The 19,563-nt window shown below is 47.5% G+C and overlaps 1 protein-coding gene across 2 annotated transcripts in view; it reads right to left on the bottom strand.

The window, feature by feature from the left end:
- Positions 1–19,563, bottom strand: part of GOLGA1 (golgin A1) — a 47,972-nt gene that overhangs the window by 10,098 nt on the left and 18,311 nt on the right. For both annotated transcript variants that reach the window (XM_059410825.1, XM_059410826.1), the window contains 5 exons: positions 12,392–12,517; positions 10,269–10,364; positions 7,287–7,382; positions 5,674–5,823; positions 4,850–4,945 (listed from right to left, as the gene is read on the bottom strand). In XM_059410825.1, coding sequence (XP_059266808.1) covers positions 4,850–4,945; positions 5,674–5,823; positions 7,287–7,382; positions 10,269–10,364; positions 12,392–12,517 — 564 coding nt within the window. The remainder of the gene's footprint in view (positions 1–4,849; positions 4,946–5,673; positions 5,824–7,286; positions 7,383–10,268; positions 10,365–12,391; positions 12,518–19,563) is intronic.

Below are 19,563 nucleotides of genomic sequence, written 5' to 3'. Positions count from 1 at the left end.
CCCCGCAGTTCCAGGTGGTGCTGGTGGGGCTGCCAGTACCGAGACGCCCATCTTGTGGCTACCGAGATAAACACGTGGTTCGGACCTAGCCAATCACAGTACTGCAGCCCCTGGCCAAATTGACCTGTCCAAGGGGTGGCTCTGTCACCTCAGAGGGACCAAAGTTCCTTGTTATATCAGATGCCTTTTTTATAAGGTGAAGCCTGAGGGGAGAAGCCCTCTTTCCGGAGCTGGCATGTTACCAGCTTGGAGCTGCTGTGGTGATGTCCACTCAATTTGTCGGCCTCAGCGGGCATCGTGGAGAAGCAAGGCCAACAGCTTGGGTAACTGACAGGGTAGGAAACAGCACGACACAGGGAGAAAAGAGACCTGAGGCCCCGCACCCCCTGGTTCCTGTCGGACAGGTCTTTCTGGTTCTGTGAGCTACTTATCTCCCCTACTGACACTTCCCTTTCCACTGATGCCGGTACAAGTACAAGTTGGTTCGTGGAAGGAGAGGCCAGCCTCCTGGCCAGGGGCGTTCTGGCTCCAACCATGGAGTTGTCAGAACTGACCTTCCGTTGAGTCCATCTCTAGTAAAGACGAGAACAACGGGCGCCTGAATTCAAGCGGAGGGACCCTGCCCCACCCCCAGACAACACCCCTCCTCATCAGGGGTGGCTCTGTTGCCGCAGGAGATGCAGCTTTGAAAGCCTGGCCCTGTGGGGGCAGAGGGCAGAAGCCTTTTCTGGGGAGAGTGAGCGGGGAGAGGCCGGCAGGCCGACTGAGCGAAGGCCAGGAAAGCAGCTGAGGGCAGGAACTGGACTCCAAGCCCCTCCCTGCCAGGCACGGCCCGGGACCCGGGCACTCCTCCTCGGGGCACACTGGGCCCGCAGGCTAATCCTTTTGAAGGCAACGGGGAACAGGTTCGGTTTTAAAACAAAAGAAGAAACTAGACTCCCTCAAGAACCAGCCAGTGAGGGGCCAGCTGGCACACAGAACGGAGTCCACATGGCTGTGACGTCCACACTGCAGCCACAGAGCCACACCCGGTCCAGGACTGTGGTACTCAGGCCCCGTGCACCGCTCAGCGTGGCGCCTGTCACCGGGCTCCCTGCCTCCAGCAGCTCTTTGCACCTGGGAATGCCTTCCCTGAGGGAATTCTAAATATGTATGCACCTAAAAATAGTGCTTCCGAACACCTGAAGCAGAGATCGGCAGAATGAAAGAGAAAAAGAGACAAATCCGTGATCATCGCTGGAAGAATCCGCACGCCACCCTTACTAACTGATGGAGCAGGAAGACAAAAAAGAAAAATCAGAAAACACAGAGACTTGGACAATACTTTCACCCAACGTGATCTAAGGGGGCACTTAGAGAATGCTTTCTCCTCCCGGCCGCAGGGCACTGAAGTATTTCCCCAGACAGACTACAGGCTGGGTCATAAAACAAGCCTCAGTAAATATCAAAGAACTGAAATCAGTGTGTGTTATCTGACTATAATGGTATTAAACTATTGAGAACATTCCCCAAGCGTGCGAAAATGAACCACACTTCCTAACAACCTGTGTGTGCGTGCTGGTTTTTCAAGTTACTGCCTACCGACCTCGCTCCCCCTTTTATATTCTGCTTTGCCCTGCTATGCCCGGGACTCAGCAAACCCCATTTCTGCTCATCGAGCTGGTTCCATAGGAGTCTCCGCCAACAGGAGGAGCTCGAGGGAGCCTGGAAGGCACCAGGACAGAGCAAAAGACGTGCTTCCCCTGTCAGCTTCGGTTTCTGTGAGTAAGGCTGCTTCATGGGGGCAGCAGCAATTTTGTCCTGAGGCAGCAGGTTTTTCCCAAGAGTGGGGCTGACTACATTCTCTGCCTTGTTCCTCCAACACACACCCGGCACCCAACGAACAGCGTCCCTCGCTCAGAGGTCTGTGTGTCAGATCTGCAGGGCTCTTTGTCTTAATTGCTAATAATTCCACCTTTTTGGGGGAAGATTTTATTTATTTATTTGACATCGATCACAAGCAGGCAGAGAGGCAGGCAGAGAGAGAGGGGGAAGCAGGCTCCCCGCTGAGCACAGGCCTGATGCAGGGCCCGATCCCAGGATTCTGAGACTGTGACCTGAGCTGAAGGCAGAGGCTTAACCCACTGAGCCACCCAGGCACCCCATAATTCCACCTTCTTTGCTTTGTTCCCTAAGTTGTAGCCATTCTTGCAGTGGCTACCTTTGCGATAGCTTGTAACTGTTTCTGTGAAAACCTTACATGAGAACATAAATTCTCAAATAACCAATATGGTTCCTTCCCCTGACTGGACCATGATGGACACACGGCAGGACAGATTTTCTGTTTCTTCTTGTGTACATTAGTTGTAATGATCATTGCTCCTCATTCTTTCTTACTGCCTTACATCTTATCTGTGTCTATCTAGAATCTTCCTTCACCTGAATGATGCTCTCTAGCACTTCCTTCCATTCACCCTACTTGGATTTGTAAGAATCCTCACACCTGTGCCTGTGACTTGACAGCTTTCAGCAGTTTAGAAACTTCTTAGCTATTATCACTTCAGTAACTGCTTTGGTCTCAGAGCGCATGGGGGTTCAGTCAGTTAAGCGTCCAACTCTTGGCTTCCACTCAGGTCATGATCTCAGGGTTGTGAGATCAGGCCCAGCCTCGGGCTCTGTGCTCAGCACTAAGTCCACTTGGGATTCTCTCTCCCTCTGCCGCTCTCCCTGCTCTCTTTTTCTCTAAAATAAATAAATACGGATGCCTGGGTGGCTCAGTCGGTTAAGTATCTGCCTTCACTCAGGTAATGATCCCAGGTTCCTGGGATCGAGTCCCACAATGGTCTCCCAGCTTGGCAGGGAGTCTGCTTCTCCCCCTCCCTCTGCCTCTCCCCTCAGCTCGTGCCAGCCTTCTCTAAAATAAATACAAATCTTCTTTAAATCTTTTAAAATACTAAATAAAATCTTTAAAAAAAAAATAACTGCTTCAGTCTCACCTGTGCATTCCCCTCTGAGCTCCTGCTGACCAGGCTCAGGCGCCCCCCAGGATCCAGTCTTTCATCCTGCCTTTTCTGTGTTTCCCTCTGTCCTTCCTTCCACTTCACTAATTCTCTCAAGTTCTAATTGGCTCTTAAACATAATTTTTTAAAACGTATTGTTTTTTAAAAATAACTTTCCTGAAATAAAACTAACACCACCCTGCACAATGTGGTGAGTTCAGGTGAAGCCATCACCACTATAAGAACAGTGAAAATATTCATTACCTCCGAAAGCTCCCGTGTGCCCTTTTGGAGTCTACCAGGTTCTTTGTTCCAGCTCTACATTCTCTGGCGCTCACGTTCTAATTGTTTCCCTTTAAACACTACTGTCTTTTAGAATCGTTTCCGAATCTCTGCTGACATTTTCAATTTTGTCCTTTATGCCCTTAAACCTAGTAAGTGATTTGATATCTGAGCCTCCTAACAGGTCTTCCTCCTTCTTGCATCCTTTCCAGAACATTTTTCTACAAAGAGCCAGAGTAATTGTTTTAACATAAAACATCTCCCTCAACCCTCTCAGGCCCCGTCCCGCTTCAGGAGCTTTGTATCGTCGCTCAATAAACTGCGCTGCTCACCAGAACCAAACAGAGCAAAATGCTGCACGAAACTTCTTCCAGCACTTTTTTGCTTAACCCTTGCAACTACTTCCCTGCCTGCCTGCTCTCATCTTGCTCTTCCCCAGCCAACTGACCGGCAGCCACACTGACCTTTGTGCTGTTCTTGGAACAAACGAAGCTTTTTTCTGCCTCAGAGATTTTCTATTTGCTGTTTCTTCGGTCTGGACTATTCCCTTCCCAAACGTGCACACCACATGACTCAGGGCTTGTGCTCAAATACCACTGTCGCCCTCCCTAACCCCCTGTTTACAAGAGCCCCCTCCCCCCTACTCTGTCCCTCACTCTGCTTACTCTCCGCAACATCCAGGACCACTGCTTGGCTGCCGTCTCCAGTTACAGGCTCCACACGGGTAAAATTCTGTCTGTTTTGCTCCTGTACCAGCACCTAGAGTGGTTACTACCTGTACTCCAATGTCTGCTGAAGGAATACAAGGAAACAGCTCGGACCCCAAGGCACAGGCTTCCCATAGTTCGGTGCCTCTGCCCGAGCAGCTGCCTCACGCAGTCGAGACTGTTCTGAACGCGGACTTCATGCAGACCCGCAGCGGGGGATGTTCTGAGAAGGCCTCTGCCAAAAGTCCCACAAGATCCCTGGGTCATGACCGAGTTGGGCAAGCACTGCGATGATCCATCATCTAAGGGCTCCTTTGAAGCCTGGAGGCCTCTACGGAAGCGGCAGAAACTCCCTTTCCTTTGCATCCAGTTATGACCAGGCAGAGACATGGGTGACGTATGATGAAAGCGCCAAGTTCTCCAGCAGACTGTCCCTTCATCTCTACACATGGCCCCCGACAGAAATGGCCTCCTTAGGACCACTTGAGCCCGTGCTTCCCTGGTCCCACGAGAAAGCTCAATGACACTGGTGCTGACGGCATGACTTTCAGGCCATGTGGACGGTGACCCAGAAGGGGAGCGGGTTGAGTGAAGTCAGACCAGCATCGCTTCAAACTAACCGCGGAACTTGGACAAATAACTTCTCCTCAGAGCCTCAAATGACATTAAGTACAAAATGAGCCTAATTCTTCCTACCATCCTGGGTCACTGAGAGGAATTAATGAGGTGACAATTTGCAGCAAATGTCTTAAGAGAACTGTTGAACAAATGCTAGTTCACGCCCTCTCCACTTGGGAGTACAGAACGTTCCCTGGGCTGCCCCGAACACACACGTAAAAGACAGGCCACTGCCTTGACACACTGGCGCCACCAGATAAATACCTTTAGCTTCTTCAGCTCAAGCTGGTGGTGTTGTAAAGAATGCTCACATTCACTCTTACTTTCTTTGAGGGCTGCGTTTTCTTGCTCCAGCTGTCTCTGCAAATTGAGAAAAGCATGTGTGAGAAGAAAAGGCTTTACCCTATTTCCGCAGGGCACCGTCCTACAGACACGGAGCCTTTTTTTTTTTTTTTTTTTTAAATTTATTTATTTGACAGACAGAGATCACAAGTAGGCAGAGAGGCAGGCAGAGAGAGAGGAAGGGAAGCAGGCTCCCTGCTGAGCAGAGAGCCCGATGTGGGGCTCCATCCCAGGACCCCAGGATCATGACCTGAGCCGAAGGCAGAGGCTTTAACCCACTGAGCTACCCAGGTGCCCTGACACAGAGCGTTTTAAAAATGTACCCCACCCTGCATGTCACTGCAGGGTCAGGAGGAACCGGCTGACAGAGGCCTCGCAGGAAGAAACATGGCACCTGACCTGGAAGATGGGGAGCGGGGAGGGACCAGAGAGAGAGTGAGACCACGCCAGAGGAACCAGAACACTGCAGGGACACAGCGGGAAGAAGCTGAAGGGGCTGCTCAGGAAAAGCCAACAAGTCCCTGCGCCGCCCCGAAGCAAAGCAAAGCCATCTGTTTGGGGTTTGAGAAAAAGCAGCCTTTTTACAGCCAATCTCATGAGCAGGTGCCTTGCTGCAAAGATGAAAATGGCTCCAAAAAGTGGTTCCCTCGTTCGGCAGGGGCTGGTCTTCTCCCGTCAATGCCCTGGCTGCCCAGCATGCAGGAAGCCGGCGCTCCCAGCCGGGCCTGACCCTCCTCCCCACTCACCACCGCTTGCTCCGCGGCCCTCTGCTCAGCCGCCTGAGCTCTCTCCAGGGCGGCGAGCTGGGCCTCCAGCGTGCGGACGAGCTCCATGCCCTGCTGCTCCCGAGCCAGCACCTGCTGCTGCGCCAGGCTGCTCTCCCTGTTTGCGGCGGCCTATGGGGGGTGGAGGACAGGGACCCATGAGGATGACGAGGAACCCCTTCTCTCCCTCAGTGATCCGAAGAAACAACTCTCCTTCCTGACCTCTGGTCTGGGTGCTGCTGAGGTCCCCACCTGCAGCTCTGCGCACTGCCCCTGGCCTGTTCAGAAGCTGACATCTGGGACTGGTCTCGGGGCTAGGGGGACACCTTAGGGCACCAGCCAGTCCGAAGTCACAGCCCCTCTTCACCCTACTTGGTGCTCACTGTGATGGCTGAGGCCTTTCCTGGGGAGGCAGTGTAGATCTTCTCCAACTTGTGATGGGGCTGGGGCTCGATAAGCCCATTGTTAAGTTGAAAACATGAAGTCAAAACACGCATCACAGCTTAGCCTAGCCTACGTCAAATGCTCAGAACAGGGGCGCCCGGCTGGCTCAGTCACTCACTGCATGTGGCTCGATCTTGGGTTCTGAGTCTGAGCCCCACACTGGGTTCAGAGATTATTTAAACATAAAATCTTAAAAAAATTTTTTTTTTTAATTTCTCAGAACACTTACATTAGCCTACAGCTGGGCAAAGCTTATTTTATCCTGAAGTGTTGAACAGCTCATGTAATTTAGTGAATGCTGCTCTCACAGTGAAAAACAGAACGGCTGTACAGGTACAGAACTGGTTGTTTACCCCGAGATCGTGTGGCCGCCTGGGAGAAGGGCTCCCTGCCACTGGCAGGCACTGAGGGAGAGTACTGGACTGCCCATCGTTAGCCCAGGAGAAGCTTAAACTTCAAAATTTACGTACAGTTTCTACTGAAGCCAGACTGATTTTGCATCTCATAAAGTCGAAAAATCACAGAGCTGAACCATCATAAATTAGGGACCATCTGTACAATACAGCGATGGTGAACAAGGGCTTTGACCTAAGAAAGTGAGGGTTTTGCCATTTACTAGCTGGGACACCACCACAACACTGGGTTCTTGATCCAGTTTTTCCGAACCAGCATCCTCTAGAGCACGAGGCCAACTGCACGCAGCCCTCAGGTCTGCAGCAAGGACTGCGTGAAACACGGGCAGGATACTCAGCACAGCGGCTGGACGGCAAACATGCAGTAAATACTGTTTCTAGCTCTCTAGCTTCTAAGCCAACACCCCACGTAGGGCTGCGACAACTGGCCAAGCCCTTGCCATGTTCTCCCCAGAGCCGGGACCTGTTCTCCGCAGCCCTGGCTGCGAGCCGCCCCTCTAACAGCTCCAGACCGAGGCTGGACCCTCCGGCCAGCCATCAGAGGGGAATCAGGCTCCAACTCCTGGGGTAACCGGGCTCCGCCAGCAGGTCCTGACTCGCCCCATGCGCAATGCCCACCTGCTTACATCCAGCGCCACGACCATATGGAAGGTCGGGTCCAGATACCTCGGCGGAGCGAGTTGGGGCAGCGGCGGCACAGGCGTAAAGCGCAAGCCCTGGGGGCGCAGAACCACTTACTAGCTCCTGAATCCGAGCCTCCTGGGCCGCTGCGACATCCTCGCTGTGCTTCAGCTTCTCCTCCGATGCCAGCAAGCTCTGCTCCAGCTCCTTCACCTGAGGGGGAAGAGGAGCCTTCTTTCATTCAAAAGAAGCTGAAGCGTGGTAACAAATGGCTTTAAAAAATCAAATCCATTTACATCGTAAAACGGGTACATTATAGAAAAGTTTTAAGTTAGAAAAAAGACACCGATACATCTACCATTCTGCAATGCCAGCAGTCTAACATCTTTTCCTCTGGTGCATTTTTGTAACTTTTTTTTTAAACAACTCTGTACACAACTCTAGGAAAACTATGCATTTTCCCTCCTCACTCAAGGTTCCTTCTGCATTCCCACGTGTTCTTCAGAACTTAGATAGTTTATCTCAAGGACACCTAACGATCCACTGAACCACGGCCGCCAGTGCTGGCTCCACGGCGGTCCCCGCTTGTGTATCTGAGACAACACATTAGTGAACGTCCTCACCCAACATTCGGTGACCTGGTTTGAGCCACTTCCTTAGGACACATTCCCGCAAGTGGGATGACCGCTCGTGGCACAAACTTTCACTCATTCCACAGACATCAGCCTGTCTGACTTGGCACTGGGCCGTGTGGCCGTCCCGCAGACAGGACCATACCCGGTCCACTCAGCTGGATGTGGCTCTCCAACGGGGCATTCTGATTGGGTTTGAGCCATCTTTGCCCATCTCCCTGGTAAAGTCCTCTTGTTTGTTGAATAAGGTCTTGAGGAAGTTTATTATTAAAACATAAACACAAGGGAGGTTGCAGCTTTGTCAAGGGGAAGTAGGTACTTAATGAGGGAAGGATACATTCAGGTCTCATGGTTCCTCATAAACATGCACATGGAAGACTGAGCTGAAGCAACCCTTGGAGAATGCTGTATTTCCACAGAGGAGGACGGTAAATGTTACTCATCCAGGATCACGAATTTTATTAGTGGTAGAGCCAGAACTGAAGCCTAGTTTTTTAAAGTCATGGGTTCAGAAAGCAGCTACCCAGTCTCAACTTGGAGGAAGCACTCAAGAAAGATTCAGATCCTCCAGAGATTAAGCACAGAGTTATAATATGACTTGGCAATTCCACTCCTTGGTATAAACCCAAGAGAAATGAAAGTAGAAGCTCACACAAAAATCTTGTTCATAGCAATACACTAATGTTTATTATTCACAGTAGCCAGAGGGTGGAAATAACCCCAAAAACCATTGACAAATGATGGGTTTGAGGGCACCTGGGTGGCTCAGTAGGTTAAGTGTCTGCCTTCAGCTCAGGTCATGATCTCAGGGTCCTGGGATCCAGCCCCACATCTGGCTCTCTGCTCAGCAGGGAGCTTGCTTCCCCCTCTCTCTCTGCCTGCCTCTCTGCCTACTTGTGATCTCTGTCTGTCAAGTAAATAAACAAAATCTTTAAAAAAAATGACAAATGAAGGGATAAACAAAACATGGTACGTATGAAGGAATGAAAGCTTTTTAAAAAAAAAACTTATTCAAGTCCTGGGGCACCTGACTGGCTCAGTGGTACAGCATATGACTCATGATCTCGGGGTCATGAGTTTGAGCCCCATGTGTGGTGTGGCATTTAATTAAATTTTTAAAAAGGGCTTATTCAGCCTTAAAAAGGAATGAAATTCAGACACATGCTACAACATGAATGAACCTTGAAAACATACGTCAAGTGAAATCAGCCAGACACAAAAGGCCACATTCTGCATGATTCCGCTAATATGAGATTACTAGAGTAGTCAGATTTATAGGGATAGAAAGTTGAATGATGGTTGCCCAGGCTGGGGGTGGGAGAGAGTGGTAAGTCAGTATTTAATGGGGACAGAATTTCAGTTTGAGGAGATGAATACGTTCTGGAGATAATGGCCGTGATGGTTACACAACAGTGTGAATGTGCTTCATGCCACTGAGCTGTACCCTAGAAATGGCTGAAATGGTAACTTTTATGTCCTGTTTATTTCATTACAATAAAAAGAGAGATATTCAGAAACAGAACTGAATTCTAATAAAACAAAGCAAACTGTATGAGAAATACAGAGCTTCAGGCGTAGTTATCAGAAGGTAAGATTTTAAAAATGAGCTAAGTATTTACTCTGGTCGGAGTGTTTGCGCGCCCCCATATTCATGTGGAAATCCTAAGGCCGGAAGTGACGATGTGACGGTAACAGGAGGTGGGGCCTCTGGAGGCGCTTAGGTCACGAGGGTCGAGTCCACATGCTGGGGTCAGGCCCTTATGAAAGAGGCCCCACAGAGACCCCTTACCCCTTCCACCACTTCACCCTCACCCACTGGCAAACAAACAAACAAATGGCTGGACGAGGCAGCCATGCAGATGCAGAACCCCGCATGCGCTCTGGGGGAGTAGAGCATGGGGCAGCCCCTGCAGGAATGCTCTTGCCCTACTTAGTCACATTAGGTCATATGCATTCTCTGTCCTGGAGGTGACAGGGACAAGGCTGCTGGGTGCAGTGTAGCCTGTGGGGAGAGGGGGCGGCGGCTGCGGCAAGCTGGATGTCCGGCATCTGGTAGGTAGCCACCAAGTAGAGCAGCGAGCACAATGACGTGGACACGGACCCAGCGGAGTGGGTGAAGGGGACCGTGTGCGTAGCACTGCAGCGCTTACATAACTCGCACATGTGCGCACACAGCAAGGCCGCCCACTTTAAGGTAACCCCCCACACAGGGATCCGTATCAACTCCATCAGAATGGGTTCCAGTGGGAGGGAAGGGACCGAGGAGAGAAGGGAAGAAGCAAGAGAACAGTGCTATGTGCAACCACGGTGCCGATGAGGCAAGAATGAAGGTAACACAGGCCTGCGGAAATTAAGAGCCAAAACAGTCCCTTCCAAAGAAAACCTCTGAGCTCAGCGGATTCTCCCCCAGTGATGTCCAACCAAGCTACCACCCAGACACAGAAATCCCTGCAAGTGAGGTCAGTACCCGAGTCTCCAAGACGTCAATGGCCTTGGCCTGGCTGCTTCTGGCTGCCAGGAGCTGCTGTCTGGTATCCTCCAAATTCTGCTCAGCAACAGTTTTCTGTAAGTTGAAAGAAGAGTAAATGAAAACAGTCATTTTTCCACTGAATGCTTGTTGATGTCTACTGTAGACTGTGGTTTGTTTGAGGCACAGGGGACACAAAGGCATTAAAAACAACAGCTGAGATAAAAATTCACATATCATGAAGTACACATAGATAAATTTGACATACTCCTTTGACCTTGAGCCTGAGGCAAAGACTAACAAAAAAATTAAGAGAGTGCAATTAGTGCCTGTGAAAATGCCTAGAGCAGGCTACGCACTGCCTCAGGAAAGTGGGCAGCTTTCTAATTCACAGGTGGCCTGGGGAGGGAGGAGACGGAGTACGCAGGCAGAGTCATGATCAGTGGATTCGTGAAACAGCCTGGGACACTCTGGGAGCTACAACTTGCAAAAAGCTACAGCAATGGTGAATTCAAGTCAAGAAATAAGACTAGAAAGTCAGGCAAAGGGGCAGATCATGGGAACCTTTTTATGCTGCAGAAAAGAGTCTGAATTCGGTAGGCAGTATTTTTTAAAGTGCGGTTGTCCACACACTGGTGTTAGATTACCTTGGTGAGGGAGGTAGGTGGTTGCTAACCTTGAGGTCTAACATCCGGCCTACTGAAAACGGGATTCCTGGCAGCAGGAATAGACTCTACACAAAGTGCCCAGGTACCTCCTGTGCACACTAAGCTTTGTAGTAATGACGATGGCCCAACACTAAGGAGCATGATATTAAGAGCTGAAATACACAGAGACCCTACTATGTTTTAGAGTTACATTCCACACACTTCACATATTGTAACTCCTTGAATCCTAACAATTCTATTGCTTGGTACAATTATCCACCCTATTTCAGAGGAGAAAACACAGATTCAGTTACTCTCTCTAAGTCCCCAATTAGTAAGTAGAAGATACGAGATACAAACCTAGTTAGTCTGATTCTAGAAATCAATGTACACCCCAAACCCAAGCTAGACACACTATAGGCTGCAGGGGAGCTGCGGAAGAAGGTTAAGGGAGCGAGGCGGCCAGGAAGAGCAGCTCGGCAGTGGGCACGGTGGGCTCAGAAGACTGTCTCGGGGGTGAGGGAGGAGACTGCGGCTGCCGTAGGCCAGTCTGGAGACCCTACTCTGGACTAGCCAAGAGTTGCTGGAAGCCCTGAAGTACGACACTGGCAGTGGAGATGGAGATGTTTAGCTGAAAGCAAGAGAGTGAGGATCTAATCTAGGCCCAAGGCCTCGGCTTTGTCACCTTTGTCACGGTGAGGTCAGTCACTTGGATACAAAGAGAAGGAGGAACAGAATATGGGCAGAGAGGGGCGCCTGGGTGGCTCAGTGGGTTAAAGCCTCTGCTTTCGACTCAGGTCATGATCCCGGGATCCTGGGATCGAGCCCCGCATTGGGGCTCTCTGCTCGAAGAAAAGAGGAGGAGCTTGCTTCCTCCTCTCTCTCTCTCTGCCTGTCTCTCTGCCTACCTGTGGTCTCTGTCTGTCAAATAAATAAATAAAATCTTAAAAAAAAAAAAAAAAAAAAAAAGAATATGGGCAGAGAATGGGCTCCGGCATGATGAGAAAGCAAGTTCACCTACACCACTGGGGAAAAGGCCAGTCTGCTCAACAGCCTCGCTCAGGAAAGGGGGGGTCTCCTCACTGCCGAAGGCGACTCTTGCTCACGCCACAGGCAGGCAGTGACGACTGGCCGGCAGCCACTGGAAACCGCGTGTGGAAGAGAACGGGGAGCTAAGATAAGACAGCCCGAGTGGCATAAATCACCAGCTGGGTGATGCCACTCATTCCTGAGCATCTCTGAATGAAGCTCTCCTTTTGCTGAGGAAAATGTGGAACACACAGGTGACAGGTGGCTGTTTTTGCTATAAACAGGATAGTCAGAAGTTGGAGGGAGTGCTCATCTCTCCCAGCTGCTTGTGAACCTTCTGGCTCTGTGGCTCTAGGACTGTAGGAACCTCCAGGATTCCCACCCCCTCCCCAGCAGTGGCTGTCCCAGGAGAGCGGCTGTCCCAAGGGAGCGGCTGCCCCAAGTTACCTCTTTCAGCAGTTCTTGCACGTGTTCTTCTCCTGATAAGTTCTGCTCTAGTCTCTTCTCCAAGGATGAGACCTTCTCCTGCAAATGGGTGATGAGTATTTCCTTCTCTTGAGTCTCAGCAGTGGCCTACAAGTGAAGCAGAGATTATATTACACTATAACCCCTTTCTCCCTCCCACTTCCTGTCTCCTCTTGGACCATCACGTTTCCCTGAAATTCTGTTCTCAACTGCCTCTCAGACGAATACACAGCTATGAAATCTTCCTTGAAAAGGGACACAGAAGATGCCAGACCAGAGCCCAGCACCACCCTGGCATCCGTTCAGACCTAGTGCAGCAAGAAGCAATCACTCATTCAACTAAGCAACTAACAATGTGGGAAAGAACAAGGCTATGACCTCAGTGGAATGCAGCCAAGACCCTGAGAAGATGCTCCTCTTCTTTAAGACAACCCGTTTGTACTGTTGTGATCTACTTCCTCTACTCTCACTAAGCACACATTTAATTCTACTAATGCATCCAACAGGACCTACATCTACCCAGATGCCAAACGTGGCAGAGGTAATCCCACTCAAGAAGGTCCCCACAAGCCCTACAAATGATCAACAGAACAATGTTCCTAGAAACGTGCGGCTGGGTGAAGCAGTAATGATGCCAGCGCTGGTGACTGTAGGGCTAAGGGAGAACTTCGAAACCACAGGATCACATTCATGCTGCCTCCCAGCACAGGAATCAGAGCAGAGCCACTGCACACCTCACACCTGGGTCCCAAACAAACAGCCATCTACTTGATCTCAGGCTCTCTCAGGCAATGATGGTGCCTGATGATCTCCAATGATGGCGGCTCGGGACTTGGTTCCTCTGTTACCAATCTTTCAATGCTGCTTAATGTCAAAACAGAGGATTCAGGAAACTTTGATTACACAAGTTCTTAGATCCCAATGGTCCCTGCATCCACTGACGATGCCCAAAAAAAAGTTGTATAGGGGATGCCTGGGTGACTTAGTTGCTTAAGTGTCTGCCTTCAGCTTGGGTCATGATCCCGGGGTCCTGGGATTGAGCACCACATTGGGCTGCCTGCTCAGCAAAGAGTCTGCTTGTCCCTCTCCCGCTGCCCCTCCCATTGGCTCATGCTCTCTCAGGAAAAAAAAAAAAACAAGTCTAAAATAAAAAAAGTTCTGGGGCGCCTGGGTGGCTCAGTGGGTTAAAGCCTCTGCCTTCGGCTCAGGTCATGATCCCAGGATCCTGGGATCAAGCCCCGCATCGGGCTCTCTGCTCAGCCGGGAGCCTGCTTCCCTTCCTCTCTCTCTGCCTGTATCTCTGTCTACTTGTAATCTCTGTCAAATAAATAAATAAAACCTTAAAAAAATACAAAAATAAAATTTAAAAAGTTTCTATAGCATCAACATCTTACTGTGAAGACCTGTACCTCCTCACAGGCACTCTGCTTCCTCACTTTATGATTCTGTTGATGTATCTTGAGCTACAGACCTTTATGTTCAGCTTGGAAGCCAGCCAATCTCTTCTCAGAATAAAATGTTGCAACTTGGGCTTAGGGTTTTAGGATGAAGCACTTAATATTCTAAATTTTCACAGGGGGGCACATGGGTGGCTCAGTGGGTCAGGCATCAGACTTCAGCTCAGGTCGGTCATGATCTCAGAGTCCTGGGTCTGAGATCTGGACCCAGGATCTGCATCAGGCTCCTCACTCCCTGCTGTCCCCCTTGCTCTGCCCCTCCCCCACTCGTGCGCGCATGCCCTCTCTCTCAATAAAGTCTTTAAACAAATAATTCTCACATGGGTGAGAGTATGGGCAGTAGTGGATTCCAGAGATTGAACTCTGTAGATTCAAGTTTCCATAATTCAGTAAACTTTTATCAAGTCTATACTGCGTGTAGTCTTCTGAGGATACAACCAGACAAAGTTCTGGACACGGAAGCAAGGGTGCTGCTGGTAAAGACACACAGACACACAAAGAGTTATGAAACAATACAGTCTCGCTGCAACACAGGGACAGACAAGGTGCTCTCTCAGAGTCAGGAGGGATTAACTGCGGAAATCGGCTCAGACCTCCCTGGTAAATCCAGGGAGAAGGCGGGTGGGGCAGAATGAGCATTCTGGGTAAAGCGCAGCACATGCAAAGAGGTGAGGGCCAAGTTCAGCGCGACTAGGAAACAAGGAGGAGAGGTAAAGACAACTCCAAATCTGTAACTTAGCTGCCTGGTGAAACAATACCTCGACACCAAACAGAGACGACAGGGAGAGAGAGTTTGATAGGAAGGAAAACACGTTTGGCCATGACGGCCAGTCATGGTGGGTCTCTCACTAACAACGGAATCTCCTAATGCAGAGCAGGATACGGCGGCAGCAGCAGCCAGAGTGTGCATGAGGAAGCACTGCCCATACACCCTGGTCCTTAAGACAGCCCTTCACTGTGTCCATTTATAAGGACATTGAAGCTTAGGAACTAGCCCAAAGGCACAGGCCAGTGATAAATTAAAGATTCAAATTCAGGTCTTGTGGAGCCAAAGCCTGTACTCCTTCTACTACACATCTATGGGAACTTGAGAGGTACAGGTGACTCTACAGTGAAAACCAAAGTTTTGGTGTTAGGCAAAGTTAGGGACAGGAAAAGAATCAGTCACCAATTTCCATTTAGTCTTCTTGTACACCATATCCCATATGAAACCACCCTCTCCACTCTGGGTGCTTTACTTCAGGCCCCCAACACTTTATATGCCACATTATCCTTAATGGTGAGAAACTCAAAGCTTTTCCATTAAGATCACGTACAAGGCAAGGATGCCCCCTCTCATCAATCCTTTCCAATACTGTATTAGAAATCCTTGCTAATGTAATAAGACAAGAAAAGGAAATATAGGTACATAGACTGGGAAAAAAAACCTAAATTGTCTTTGTTAGTAGATGACATGATCATCTATCTAGAAAAATCCAAAGAAGTTGGCAGAAAACTTCCGAAATAACAAGTGGTTACATAAAGGTTGCAGGATACAAGGTTGTTATACAAAAGCCAACTGCGTTCCTATGTACCAACAATAAACAAGTGGAATATGAGATTAAAAAACACAATTACCATTTACATCAGCACCTCCTAAAATGAAATACTTAGGTATAATCTAACGAAATAGGTGGAAGATCTAAGTGAGGGACACTACAAAACGCTGATGAATAAAAAAAACCCAAAAATATAAACTAAATAAATAGATAGTCCATGTTCACAGATAGAATGACTCAATATTGTTAAGCTATCAGTTCTTCCCAACTTGATCTGTAGATTCAATGTAATCCCAATCAAAACCCCAGCAAGTTACCTTATGGATACCAACAAAATGATTTTAAAGTTTCTATGGAGATGCAAAAGACCCACAAAAAACAATACAATATTGAGGGGAAAGAACAAAGTTGGAGGACTGAGGCTACCTGACATCAAGACTTATATGAAATTGGTCATCAAGACAGGAATGTATGGGTGAAAGACATACAGATCAGTGGAACAGAAGAGAGAGCCCAGAAAGAGACCCCCACAAATATATTTGATTGATATTTGACAAAGAAGCAAAGGCAGTACAATGAAGCAAAGACAGCTCCTCAACAAATGGGGCTGGAACAAATGGCATCCACAGGAAGAAAATGAATCTAGACGTAGTGACCTTATATTCTTCATAAAAATTAACTCAAAATTGTCACAGAACGTAAAACTCAAAACTATAAAACTCCTAGAAGATAATATAAGGAGAAAACCTAGATGACCATGGGTATAGTAATCATTTGTTAACTATACCACTGAAAAATAAACAAACAAACAAACAAACAAACCACCAAAGGCATGATGCACAAAGGAAATTACTGATAAGCTAGACTTCATCGAAATTAGAAACTTCTGCTCTGCTAAAGACAATGTCAAGAGAATAAGAAGTCAAGCCACAGAGTAGGAGAAAACATTTGCAAAAAACTTACCTGGTAAAAACTGCTATCCAAAATATAAAAGAAACTCTTACAATTCAACAATAAGAAAACACAAACAACCCAACAGAACAAGGCAAAGAATAAAAAAGATGTAAGAATCTGAAACAAACAAAACCATCATTATTCACAGATGACTGCTACTTAAGAAACTCAAAAAATCTGTAGACTAGTTATTAAGCTTGTAAGAGTTAATAAATTGCAAAAATAATCAATACACTGGGGCACCTGGGTGGCTCATGGGCTAAAGCCTCTACCTTCCACTTGGGTCATGATCCCAGCGTCCTGGGATCGAGCCCCGAATCAGGCTCTCTGCTTGGCAGGGAGCCTGCTTCCTCCTCTCTCTCTCTGCCTGCCTCTCTGCCTACTTGTAATCTCTGCCTGTCAAATAAATACATAAAATCTTAAAAAAAAAATCAATACATAAAAAGAATAGTACCTCAATATGCCAGCAACAAACACAGAAAGTAATTTTTATTTTTTTTTAAAGATTTTATTTATTTATTTGAGAGAGCGAGCGAGCATGAGAGGAGAGAGTTCAGCAGGAGAAGCAGACTCCCTGCTGAGCAGGGAGCCTGATGTGGAACTAGATCCTGGGACTCCAGGATCATGACCTGAGCCAAAGGCTCAACCAACTGAACCTTCCAGGGCCCCCAAAAAGTAATTTTTAGAATGATACAATTTGCAACTGGTATAAAAAAATAAAGTACCTAGGAATAAATTAAACAGTAAATAACAAACTTTAATGAAGAAAATCACAGAATCTTATATGCATTAAAAAAAAAAAACACATCAGGGGCGCCTGAGTGGCTCAGTGGGTTAAGCCTCTGCCTTCAGCTCAGGTCATGATCTCAGGGTCCAGGGATCGAGCCCTGCATTGGTCTCTCTGCTCAGTGGGGAGTCTGCTTCCTCCTCTCTCTCTGACTGCCTCTCTGCCTACTTGTGATCTCTCTCTGTCAAATAAATAAAATAAAATCTTTAAAACAAACAAACAAAAAAAAACATATGTTCTTGGATAAAGAAAATTCACATCATAAAGTAATCACTGCTCTCCAAATGGATCTACAGATTCAATGCCATCCAATCAATATCCCCCCCAAAATTTTTGAGGAATCTGACAAGCTGTTCTGTGAAAGAACAAGGGGCCAAGAATATTCAAAATACTTATAAAAAAGAATTAGTTGAGGAGATTTATCTTATCAGACACTAGGCCTTGTCCTAATAGTAAGGCGATATATAGTATCATGCAAATACCACAGTGGCGTATGGCCCAAAGCCCAATAGTTCCATGTACATCTGGAAGCCCGAACCTGACAAAGCTGACATTGCAGACTGGTGAGAAAAGAACAGATTTTTCAGTAAATGGTTATCATAATTTTTTTTTTAAAGATAAAGATCTCCTTCTCAAACCAAAATCATAGCTTAGGTGTATTAAAGACTTGACTGTAAAAAGCAAAACTATAAAATTTCCTATATAACAATATAGGAAAATAGCATTATTATCCTGGGTTAGAAAAGATTTCTTTAAAAACCAAGAGTGGGGGGTGCCTGGGTGGCTCAGTGGGTTAAGGCACTGCCTTCGGCTCAGGTCATGATCTTAGGGTCCTGGGATCCAGCCCCGCATCAGGCTCTCTGCTCAGCAGGGAGCCTGCTTCCTCCTCTCTCTCTGCTGCCTCTCTGCCTGCTTACGATCTCTCTCTGTCAAATAAATAAAAAAAAAACAAAAACAAAAACCCAAGAGTGGGGGCACCTGGCTGGCTCAGCCAGTAGAGCACGTGACTCTTGATCTGGGGGGTCATAGAGTTCAAGCCCCATGATGGGTGTAGAGATTACTTAAAAAAACACATAAATGAAATGGAAATCCCACTGAACAGGGGAATAATTTTTTTTAACAGTAAATAAAAATAAAAAAGCTAAAGTGTGAACTTAAAGGAAAATAATAAATTGAACTATACTAAAATTAAGAGTGTATTTTTAAAAAAATTTTATTTATTTGACAGAGAGAGGGAAATCACAAGTAGGCAGAGAGGCAGGCAGAGAGAGAGAGTGGGGAGGAAGCAGGCTCCCTGCGGAGCAGAGAGCCCGATGTGGGACTCGATCCCAGCATCCTGGGATCATGACCTGAGCCGAAGGCAGAGGCTTTAACCTACTGAGCCACCCAGGCACCCAAGAGTGTATTTTCATCAGAACAGATCATAAAGGGTGTGAGAACAAGACAAAAACTGGGAGAAGACATTTGCGACCCATATAACTAACAAAGGAGAATAGCAGCCAGGATATATATAATGAACTCCTATAATCAAGGAGAAAAAGAAAACGCAGAACAGGCAAAAGAATTGAATGAGTACTTCACAGAAGAACAATAATGACCAATAAGCATGAAAAGATAGTGTTACCTCATAGTAATCTGGGAAAAGCAAATTAAAATCAAGTTTAGAGGGGCACCTGGGGGTGGCTCAGTGGGTTAAAGCCTCTGCCTTTGGCTCAGGTCATGATCCCAGGTTCCTGGGATGGAGCCCTACATCGGGCTCTCTGCTCAGTAGGAAGCCTGCTTCCCCCTCTCTCTGCTTGCTTCTCTGTCTACTTGTGACCTCTGTCTGTCAAATAAATATACAAAAAAAATCCCACAAAATCTTTAAAAAAAATTTTTAAAAATCACGTTGAGATATTTCATACACTCTAGACTGGCAAAAAATTAATGTCTGATAATACACCATGGTAGTAAGAAAACAACAAGTCAAGCAATCCCTTATAGGCGGCTGTGGGACTGTGTGAATTAATATAGATACTATAGAAAAAAACTAAGCATTATCCAGAAAAGTTGAAAAAGTACAAAAGTTTTTTTTAAATTAAAAAAAATTTTTTTAAATTTTTATTTATTTGTTAGAAAGAGAGAGAGAGAGGGAGATACAGAGCGCAAGCACAGGCAGACAGAGTGGCAGGCTAGAGGCAGAGGGAGAAGCAGGCTCCCTGCCAAGCAAGGAGCCCAATGTGGGACTCGATCCCAGGATGCTGGGATCATGACCTGAGCCGAAGGCAGCCGCTTAACCAACTGAGCCACCCAGGTGTCCCAGTACAAAACTTTTTTCAAAGATTTTCAAAATTTTTAAAAAGGTTTATTTATTTATTTATTTGACACACAGAGAGAGAGAGAGAGAGAGAGAGAAAGCACGCGCTTGAGAGAGTACAC

The sequence above is a fragment of the Mustela nigripes genome, chromosome 9 (assembly GCF_022355385.1).
Source record: "Mustela nigripes isolate SB6536 chromosome 9, MUSNIG.SB6536, whole genome shotgun sequence".
NCBI lineage: Eukaryota > Metazoa > Chordata > Mammalia > Carnivora > Mustelidae > Mustela > Mustela nigripes.
Note: the sequence above shows the minus strand (reverse complement) of the source record. Positions and strands in the feature narration are given on the sequence as shown.